General features: G+C 49.2%; 1 protein-coding gene across 1 annotated transcript in view; it reads right to left on the bottom strand.

Moving 5' to 3' along the window:
* Positions 1-1,310: 1,310 nt before the first annotated feature.
* Positions 1,311-11,168, bottom strand: part of SELL (selectin L) — a 29,216-nt gene continuing 19,358 nt past the window's right edge. Inside the window, exons 8-9 of the mRNA XM_014535581.1 lie at positions 5,302-5,320; positions 1,311-1,597 (exon numbers count right to left, since the gene is read on the bottom strand). Coding sequence (XP_014391067.1) covers positions 1,579-1,597; positions 5,302-5,320 — 38 coding nt within the window. The 3' untranslated portion in view covers positions 1,311-1,578. The remainder of the gene's footprint in view (positions 1,598-5,301; positions 5,321-11,168) is intronic.

Genomic DNA, 11,168 nt, shown 5'->3' with positions numbered 1-11,168 from the left:
CACGAGGCCTTGCCGGCAGGGCTGCCCGGGAGGCTGAGCAGGTGGCACTGCCTGGCTCCGAGGGGCGTGTCCCAAGCCGCACTCACGTGAGTGGCACACCCTGGGTTTACAGTGCACAACCCAGGCTCCTTACAGCGCCGCGTTGTAAGGCAGAATCTGAGGCGGCTGGAGAAAGGGAGATGTAACCACCACCAAAAACCATCCTCCTGGCCCTGCAGGCGTGTGTGAGAGCTGTGCTGGCCGTGGACAAGGGCGTGTTTGCAGCTGGTCCTTACCAGGGCCCTGTTCTCTTCTACCAGCTCCGCCCTGGACGTGGGTGGTACCTGCTCAGGCCATCACACGCCGCAGAGAGAGGGTTTGCTGCCCACGCCTGCAGCACTGTGAGCTCCCCCTGGCTTATTTGAACCTTTACTGTCAAGGAATGAACTGGACCCTCCAGGGATGTGGCACAGACTCTGCCTTCAAGGGGGGGGGGGGGCGGATATTATTGGGGAGAAAACATATGGATGACAATTTTTAAAATAACAAACTAGGTAACACTGGGGGGAAAGAGCTGTGTTTAAGTACAAAATGGCATGTTACAGACTAACCTTGCGGTAGGAGGCCAAGGGGAGATTGCCGTGGGCGGGACTGGTAGCACCAGCTGTGAAAGAAGTGGTGAGGGTGACCGGAGGCGGGACCTGAGGTGAACCGTGAGGAATGGGTGGAATAGGGAGATGGGTAAGAGAATTGGGGCCGGGGGACGGGGAGCATTTCGGCAGGAGGCCCGGAATCTCTTTCTCCCAGTTTCAACTCTTCTGCAGAACCACAGGGATAGACGCTGCGTGCTGCTGGTGCCCCGGTAATGATGTTTCTTTATCAACTATGCTGTGGTTCTAAAAAACACGGAATTCAAGAAACCTGGGTGGGTGTGACAAAAAGAGACAGCGAAACCCAAATGTGAGAAAAGCTTGGGTCTGGTGCCTTCCTCCTCTCCGGGGTGTGGTGCTTATGAGATGCTGTGTGTGGAGTCAGCCACTGGCCAGGGAGCAGGGGGAGGCAGGCAGCGAGGTCTGCGGGTGTAGAAGGTGGAATCCAGTCCTGTTCAGCCCAGAACCCCACAGTTTCATTGGAGTTGGAAGCAAGGATGACATCAGCTGAATGGCCTCTCAGTGAGAATGTACGCCCCCCTTCTGCCTGCCCTCTGCCTCCCGCCTTGTAAAGTGTGGCTTGCAGCACCACGAGCCGGCTGCTGACGTGTACCCACATCCCACGGTGTTTGGAGGTGTGTGTCATCAGGTACAGCTCTGAGTAGAAACTGGAAACAAGAGTCAAGAAAGAGCACGACACCAGGGTCTTTATGTTCCACAGCAATCCTTTCCCTGTGGTCTCGTTCCTCCACGGGGAAGAGAGACACACTGAGCTACACAAACCACAGCGCGGGTGGGTGGGGGGAGGGGACGGGGGCAGAAGAAGCTGCTGGCCCTGGAGAACCTTTCCAGATGTACTGAGCGAGACACGCATCATCTCAACGGCGGAGGGTTGGAAGGATCCAGGGATGGGCCAGGATCTCGAGAGCTTTCGGTCCCGGAGCGTCATTTAGTACGGATCATCCATGCTGAATGGAAAACAGGAGGACGTAAGTTAAAGGAAGGGGCTCAAAACTGCAAAAGTTCAAGTGTTATTAGGAACAGTAAATAGTCCCTAGAGGTGAGAAGAAGAATAAAGAAAATAGGATCAATGAGTTGGACAAAATGCCAGACAGGCCCTGAGGCAGAGAAATGAGGCCAGAGCAGCCTACAGCGGCGCTTCTCACACCTTCTGCTGCTTCCCACCCAGATGCAGCGGGTGTGGGTGAGGCCAGAGATTCTGCATCTCTAACCAGCTCCCAGGTGATGCTGCTGGTCCCCAGCCCACACTGAGAGAAGCGTCCGGGACCAGGCTCTGTCTTCAGACCCAGTGAGCATGCGGGAGCTGGAGACAGACCTTGAGCAGTGGGAGGTCAGTAAAGCAGAAGCAGACATGCTCAAAAGGATAGAGGACTCAGAGAACATGACAGCTCATGAAAGCCATGGCGGTGGGTCTACAAGGCCTGATTCTGGTGGGCTACGATGGGAGGAGGTGGTGACACGTCTAGCTTCATGAACTAAACGACACCCCGTGTGTGGGAAACAGTTGTCTCATTCTTGGAAAGGACGGGGAGCACCAAATGCGGTCTGTCTTCATAGCACCTCTGGCAGGGAGGACCAGCCTGGGGCTGTTCTCACGACGAACTGCCCTGGGAAACCACAATTCAGCAGCTGCCAACGTGCTGCCAACACAGACACAAAACCGTTTCTGAAAACAGAATCTCACGTCGGCCCTCCTCTGAGGTTGGCATCGTATCTTCCTGTGTATCTCGGGTGTAGCTCTTACCCGGGCAGAATTTAGACACTAGAAACCAAATGAGGTGATAAACAGAACCGGTTTGCAGAAGAATCAAAATAACCCAGCAAGAATCGAAACCGCAAATGCCCTAGGAGCCTGTCATTCACCAACCAAAGGCTGGTAGGATTGAGCACAGAGGACTCAAGGGCTTTTAAAAAACTGATACAGGTGTTTGCTGTGATCCTGTTCATGTCACCTTTGGCTTGTTTTAGAAACACGCCCTACTCCTCCCACCCCACCCTTCCTCGGTGCCAGCACACTGAGGGCTCTGTGTCGTGGGGGATCACACCCCCGGGACTTGCCATTCTAACCTGGGTCAAGAGCCCTGAGTTCCAACAGCATGAGCGTTAAGAGCATGATCTTTGACCTACAGGGTACAGATCTCATGGGACTTTCTGTGATCACCAAACTTCTGAAGGGAAGGCGGTCTTTTATCAATGCAGAATTCACTGACCACTGCCACGTCTGTCTTGCATTTTCCTTTTTCCCTAAAATACTTCTGTCTTAGCTCCCCAACCAGGTGATCTCCCTGAGGTCAGGGGTAAGGATTGACTCCTCTTTTCCCATCCAGTTTAGCATTGTTTCTGCACAAAGGTGTGCAGTAAAACAACTGTTGATTGATTCATGTAAAAATTAGCAGATCATTCAACTTAATGTGGCAGTTAGCTTAGAATGGTAATGAACTTAAGGCTGACATTCCTCCTGCCCTAGGCCATCTCAGAAGTTGAATCGATCCATCAAGCGGTGATGAAAACACAGGTGGTTCCTGCGGCCAGAGACCGGCTCTGGGTGGATTGTGCCAGAAAGACTTTTACTCGGTGGGTGTGAGCATCTTGTGGGTTTCCTGCCCACAGAGCCGGGGAGGTACTCTGGGAAGGGTCTAGGACCCATCCACACTGCCCAATGGAAGGTGAGGCAATGAAATAGAACAAAAGGACCTCCACCGACCCTCTGTCCCCACCCAGTTACCTCCAACTCTCTCATCTCCTTCTAGCCACGCTTTTCAAGAGGGATGGCTGACGTGTTCTGCCTGTTTTCTCATCCCCACTGATGGATCACACTGAGCCCTGGCCACCGGACTTCTGTCCTGACCTCCACACTGAAAATAGGCTCCCACCAGTACCCTGGTCACATCCAGGGGAAACGTACTGGTTCTCTTGGCAGCATGTGAAACAGTTTCATTTCTTTGTTTCCTAAGCGGTCCCAACCCCATACTCCCCCCCACCCCCCATTTCCTTCTCACTCCCTGGCGACCTCTTCCCACTCTCCTTTTCCTCAGCTGCCTTGCTCCCTGCTGCTGTTCCCCGGGCTGCCCCTCCCTCCCACATGCTCCTCGCCCACACTGCAGCCTGGGTGATCGCCCTGGTCCTCCGATGGTAGTTACCTCCTGCGATGTGAGAACCCCTGAATCCACATCTGCCCCACAGCGGCCTCTGGGCTACAGACGGAGCCAATGGACCACGCATGAGCCACGAGCACCAAAGCTCAACGTGTACAAAACAACCCCAGGGCGCCACCTCCAAAACGTCTCTCTCTTTTCGTTTTATTTTTTGTTGTTGTTTTCCCTTCCCAGTGAATAGCATTGTGCCACCTGTCAGTTCCCCAATCAGAACCATGGCAACTTCTTTGATTCATTCTCTGTTATTAGCCAACTAAGGACCACACTCAACTGATTCTACCTCCTCTTACCTCATGAGCGCATCCTCGCTGCTATGGTTCTAGGCAGTTTTAACCTCATAATTTCAAATTCCTTCAAAACAGTTCTTTGCCTCCAAGTGCACCGATTCCCATGTTTGCTTACGTTTGTGTGGGGTGATCCTCACAGATCAGGTGCAAAGATCCCCGAGATACACATTTCAGCATGTGGAAGGATGCTGGGGGGGAAGGACAGCCATCTGCTCAGCCCTGTAGGGATGCCCCAAAGGCCTCAGGATAAAGTCCACACTTAATCTGGAGTGTGATCACGCTGTGATCTGGCCTCCGTCACCTCCTGGCTCCTCACTTTCTCTTTCGCACCCTGTGCACAGCCCGCTGAACTTCTTGGTGACAATCTGTGGTTTGCAGGATGGCAGTCTGAACAAGCACCCCTCCTGGGGGACCATCTTGTTTCATTTCCTGCTTAAAAAGAGTCGGGTGTCTAGCTGGGTGCTTCGAATGGCACCAAAATCTCGCTTTCACAGTTCTTTTTACTGACACTCTCCTTCCTAACATTTCAGAGCAAGTTCCTAAGGCTCTCAAACTGACAAATGTTTTGCCATCTTCATTTCTGCCACGCAGGCCATGCATTGTCACATGCTTGCATCTCTCCTAAGTATGTGTTTCTCCAATTAAAGAAATCTGAGGTTCAGGCCCAAACTAAAAAGTTACCTCTTTAAGGAAGCTGCAGATAGAATCTGTGCTCCCGACTTTTTCCAGATTTCTGAAGGCAGTGCTTAATAGAGCAGTAGTCACCTACCCCCTTGTGCTAGGCATTGGGGAGCTGGGGTCTGGGGTTATACCTGCTTCTTAAAGCCTGGGACTCAACAGTTTCTCAATACATATTTGTTGCATAAGATGTTTCTGCTCTCGTGTTAAGCCAGGACAAGAAAAAACAGATCACAGTGCTTCCAATCCTCACAAAATATTCAGAAAAATCGGAAAGCGCTCCCTTTACATAACTGCCTTTTCCTAATAGGGCATTACTTGTCCATTCATTCATTCAGCTCCACTCACACTAAAAAGACCACTACTTTTCAGAGAGGCTGATAGATGGATCAATTTATCTGGAAAGGTCATTTGAATGAGGCCCCATGTAAATGACTACTGGAGCCGGTGTGTTTAACTATAGCAGGAGGCATCTTAGGAAGGTAGAGAATAGATCAACAGATGTAGGAACTGCTCGCTGATAAAACTTACCTCTTCTGAGACTTTTTGCCTAAAAATAGAAGAAATAGAAAAGTGGCATCAGCAAAAGTAGACAATTTCAATTTTTTTAAAATAAGAGTAAACAGAAATTCCCACCCTCGGAACCATCTTTTGAAGCATATTATGCGTTTGCTGAGTGGGGCCCCATCAGCGTCTGAGGTCGGAGGTACTGGGCTACTGCTCTCATTCAAACAGCGGACAGTACTCGGACAGACCGAGTTCCACTCCGCGGTCTGCACGGACCATAAAGACAAGTCCAGCCTGACCTGCCTGGTAACCAGGCCCAATACACCCGTTCACACCTGTACTCCCACCCACCTCGGATTCTTCCCTAGGAGACCTGACTGCTGATACTGTGAGGACACGTGTCTCACGCCATCTTCTCTAGGAGAATCCACAGGAGGAATTGCACTCGGGCCAGGTGGTAGGAGTGACACCCCCTATCTGATGACAGCCCAGTGGGTTGTCATCTTACACAGTGACGCTCAGAGGTCGGGTTTCCTCCTCTGATGGCTGCGAGGAAACTCGGAGCCCGACCCGAGACCCTCGCTGAGCAAGCGTGTAGGACTTTGTGACACACACATTTCTGTGTTCTACCTTCACCGGTGGCTCCAACCTATTTTTGTACAGTACATTTTGGCCTCCTTTTTCTTACTTTTTAACTAATTTTAACTTGCTCTGTTGAACGCATTTTGTAAATGATCTGACATTCTCTTTAAAAAGCAGAGAATAAATAAGTAGATAAATGAATGAACTGTAGAGTTGAGCTGCAGAGGAAATAAAAGCTTTCTGAGCAGCCCTAGCTGGTTTGGCTCAGTGGATAGAGCATCAGCCTGCGGACTGAAGGGTCCCAGGTTCGATTCCAGTCAAGGGCACACACCCGGTTGTGGGCTCGATCCCCAGTGGGGGGTGTGCAGGAGGTAGGCAATCTCTGATTCTCTCTCATCATTGATGTTTCTATCTCTTTCTCCCTCTCCCTTCCTCTCTGAAATCAATAAAAATACCTCTTTTTTTAAAAAAAAGCTTTCCAAGTAGAAAAACCTCTCTGGAAAGCAGTGTATTTCAGGGGCAACCCCCTGGAGCTCTAGAATCATTCAGTCGCCAAGCAAGCCCTGGTTGCCAGCAGCGTGTCCCTGAACGGCCACTTACCCTCTCTAAGCCTCCACTTCTTCAGTGAACGGGGCCTGAAATTGTATCTTCCTCATGGAGTTGATTTTTAAAAATGTACTCACAGTACTGAGTGCAGAGACTAAAGCTTAGATAGTCGTCATTTACTATTTTAAACCTTTAAAATATCAGAAATTAATATTTTCACATTTCTCCCAAAATTCAGCCACCAATGACATGAACCAAATATGCCTGTGCGGAGGGAATTAAGTCTGAACTCATTTCAGGTTTCTGTTTGTTCATCTCCGTGTATTTGTCTTTTAGGAGCAATGAGACGTACAGCCACACACGAGCAAGAATCGGTTCCTACTGAGAGTTTCCTTTTTGAAGAAAAGGGAACTAGGGCCTGTGCTCACCCCGTGCCCTGGTGCCCTGGTGCCCTGGTGGCCGGGTGCCCGGGTGCCCTGTTCCAGTCCTGTGGTCCCGGTGGAAGGGTCTTCCACCCCCGGGGAAAACAGAGCCTCCTTAACCCAGAGACCAGCAGCCTCAGGGCCATGTCCAGATGGGAGTCCGGCTCTGGCCCTGCTGACATTCAGGGACTTTAGAGATTAGGCCTAAAACGTGATTGCCTCTGGCCGGCCGGTGTGGCTCCGTGGTTGAGCTTTGACCCATGAACCAGGAGGTCACAGTTCGATTCCTGTGACCGAACTTGATCCCCAGTGGGATTGCGTGCAGGAGGCAACTGATCAATGATTCTCTCTCATCATTGATGTTTCACTCTTTCTCCCCCTCTCTCTTCCTCTCTGAAATCAATATAAATACATTACAAATTTTGAAAAACCACATTATTGCCTCATTTCCCCATTTACCAAGCAGGGCCAAGGATAATGGCTAGTCAGCTGGGGGGAAAGTTTCTAGACAAACCCATGCACAAGGGCATGTTTCTGGAGCCCCCGATTCCTCTCTCAGAAGAAAGGGGCTGAGGTCTGGAGGTCAACACAGCCAGGACAAGGGTCAAAGTGCCGGTTCCAAAGAGCCATCTGAGGACAGAGGGACAGGGTCCGGATTCTGGACGTTTTATTGACTACTATTCTGTAAAGATTCACCTGTCCCTTTTCCAGCTTCCTAAACCCCAAAAGCATATAAAGTTCTCAGTGCCGATGAGTTCTGCATAGATCCAGATGTATTGTTTTTCCCTTTTATTCTTGTGTTAGAAAATCTATAGGGGTTTAGCCCGTCATTTCTAACATTGTCTCTACAGGGAAAAAAATATTCTTCATATTTCAATTAACCTACAACTACAATTTTTGGAAGCAAAAGTGACTTGAAGTTGGGGCTACCAGAAGAGGTTTCAGAAAGGAAGGCTGTTTGGATGTTTTGTGAGAGAAGCATGACCTTCCTACAGCCAGTGATCTCCGGGCTGTGCTCTCTGCTGGCATAACTGTAACAGGCGAACTGCCCGTTATCTGTTTCCTGTTTGCCCCACACTCATTCCCACAGCGGGGCACGCAGTTTTCAGGTTATCAGTTTAAGATCTTGTACAGAAATGACTCCAAGGTAAAGAATGTAAAAACAGCCCCACTGCCTTTTCTCACCCCTGCTTACAAATCAGCCTCAGCCAGCCCCTCCCCCCCTCACTGAACAACTGTGACTTCAATTCTGTTCTTTTGATTCTACTAGCATTTATGAAAAGCTTTTAGAACTTGGGAATAAATATCCTCCTATGCTGGTGACTCGCAGCCCCAAAGTCTCCAACAGTTACTCAGCTACCCCTTACCCATGATGCTCTACCCCCTCTGTCCAGCCACTGCCACCCAATGTCGGAGGAAAGAGGACACTGGGCTAGGGTTTGAAGTCTCCATGGAAACGACCATCAGTAGTGGGAGGGAAATCTCATTCCTATTTTGCCTTTTACTTACATACTTAGTACGGTCCTATAAGTTGATGGGACCCGATGTTAGCAAATGTCTAAGAGCAGGAGCAGAGGCACTAACTGCTCATGCTCTCAGGTTACAGCTACTGAGGTCCTCGCACATCCTCGCCCTCCCCTCACCCCACCCCGTCTTGCTGGTTGGTTAGAACACGAATCAGGTTCCCTTGTTCTTAAATTTAGGATGAAAGATCTGATCACAGTGAAGACTATTGAGAAATGGTAGCTACTATTCCTGCACTTGCCAGTGAGGATGGGTGGGTGAGGGGTGCAGCCCTTACATACCACATTCACCGAACAGAATACATGCTAATTCATATGATGGAAGGGGGATTAAAATGGCAACACCACACAGCTGCTTAGCAGTTGTTTTGAGGTCACCGATGGCCCCTGACCTTGAAGCAGGAATGTATCAAAAGCTGCCTACTATGACCTTGAAGCAGGGGTGTATTAAAAGCTGCCTCCTATGCATGAGTTTCAGAGTCTTGGACATTTCTGCTGGCTGAGTCCGGCCAATGGGACAGCACACATCAGGGTCTGCCTCGGGCTGTGGGTCTGTAACCGTCAGGCTGGTCCATGTTAGGGTTTGGATACTCAGGGGCAGGTGGGTGAGATGCCGTTCCGTAGTGGAATTTCTGGGAGATGCACCTAAAAGCCTTGTCAAGAAGTGGTCATCGTTGTATCTAGCTCCGTGGCCTTGTTGAATGGTTGGGACTCTAAATCAGAGAAGAGCTAAAAGGCCCAACATGATTGTAGGAAAAATAAAAGCCAGTGATCTGAACAGGTAACTTGTCAGTCGCAGGAGACCATTCGTGCTTTTACTTTAAAGCAGCTGTGTGAAAAATAAAAGCCAGTGATCTGAACAGGTAACTTGTCATTCGTGCTTTCACTTTGAAGCAGCTGTGCATGCGTCTGCACTTGGGGTTTACCTGCCGGGGACCTGCACGGACCTGTGAATGATTCACTCCTCCCACTTCCATCACAAATACACAAAGGGACACACCTCCATGTCCTCTTGTAAGTGTGAACCAAGTTCACTGGGGAACCTTTATTGAAAAAATGCCACGTGGAAACATCTGTAATCGGTGGCACCAGTGAAAGGCACTCCCTTCTGCATGTTGGCACAGAGTCTGACGGCATCCCTGTTCTCCACATGACCTTGAGGAACCCTTTCAAGGGGCTTCCATCCCCTGACCAACTACATAGTGGAAACGGGGCTCATGGTCCCAGAGGATCCAAACAGAAGGCACCTACTGGCTGCCTTGACAGGGAAGGATGCCTAGCCTGATACAGTCTTTCCCTGAACACCCTAATTCCCTACCCACTCCCTGGCCCACAGAGATCAGCTTCTCAGACAGCTTCCACGGGTCACACCATTTAAAGTCATTGGTGCAAATGGCTCGAGGGGCAGACATGGGTAGCTTGTCTTTCACAAGCTAATTTAATGTGCATTTATTAAGCACCTACTGTCAGGTGGAGGTATTGAGAGATGAGGGAGTCAGCCCTTTATACACAGACAGATTTGGATGCTTCAGCTTAATGATCATAGAAATGCATCCACTGCTTTTGGAATCCTGTGGTTATTGGTGATCGTGGCAGCGGCATTTTAATGGACTAACAGAAGTGAGCTTGCACGGGAATAGAAGAATGAATAGGAAGTAATTCAGTAGAGACAGTGAGTTTAGATGTTAAGGACTGAGATAGAAGGAGTTGAGAATTGGCCGGAAAAAAAGAAATGGCTGTCATTGAAGGAAGAGGCAAGAATAGTCAAGGGTTATGTAGTAAATTAATATGTACAAATTTATTTTTAAAGCACATCCGTTAAGCAAAATGAAATATAAAAATTTACTATGTCTTTCCCACCATCTGCTCCATCTTTAAGGTATTCAGGAGATTGGGACAAATTGACTCACCCTGACATATTGGAGGAGGGCTGGACCAGATTCCAGACGATTCACAGACAGTTCTTGTCTTTCCGATGAGCTCAGTTCCTTCTAAGCAGTTGAAAGTGCACGTGGAGTTAAAGCTGAAGTTGTCCAGGGGATGATGACAGTCCATGGTCCCCAAATCAGGTGCTGTTAGAGCATCACATGGAATCACTTCAAAGAAAAAGAAAAAACGTTCTGAATAGAGACCTTCTCTTGACCAAAGGATTTAGCCAAAGCTGCCTGACTCAACTGTGGAACCACCCACAGGACCCCAGCCATTCCTAACCTAGAAATTGCTCCTGATCATGCTTCCAGAATTTATTTTCTTGAGAATTATGAAGAGTGGAGAGGCAGGGGTGAAGCCAGGAGACAGGTGGGAGGTGAGAGAGGAGGGAGGGTGGCCCCTCTGGGAGTCACTCCATCTCCGCTGGAAGTGCCTGGACTGGCCTTGCCCTGTGGAACCTTCTCAGTGAGTGTAGAGAATGCCCACCCTTCCCCTGCCCCAAAGTCTCCCTGAGCAATTTTGAGAAACATCCCAATTCTCTGAAGCAAGTCCCTCAACTTCTATAAAATTCAGTGGGTTGGTCAATTTAGTGCTTTCTTTCTTTCTCTCCCTTTCTTTCTCTCCCTTTCTTTCTCTCCCTTTCTTTCTCTCCCTTTCTTTCTCTCCCTTTCTTTCTCTCCCTTTCTTTCTCTCCCTTTCTTTCTCTCCCTTTCTTTCTCTCCCTTTCTTTCTCTCCCTTTCTTTCTCTCCCTTTCTTTCTCTCCCTTTCTTTCTCTCCCTTTCTTTCTCTCCCTTTCTTTCTCTCCCTTTCTTTCTCTTTCTTTCTTTCTTTCTTTCTTTCTTTCTTTCTTTCTTTCTTCCTTTCTTTCTTTCTTTCTTTCATTCTTTC

Source organism: Myotis brandtii, unplaced genomic scaffold (genome assembly GCF_000412655.1).
Source record: "Myotis brandtii unplaced genomic scaffold, ASM41265v1 scaffold1460, whole genome shotgun sequence".
Classification (NCBI taxonomy): Eukaryota; Metazoa; Chordata; class Mammalia; order Chiroptera; family Vespertilionidae; genus Myotis; species Myotis brandtii.
The sequence above is the reverse complement of the archived record's forward strand: the minus strand, read 5'-3'. Positions and strand labels throughout refer to the sequence as shown.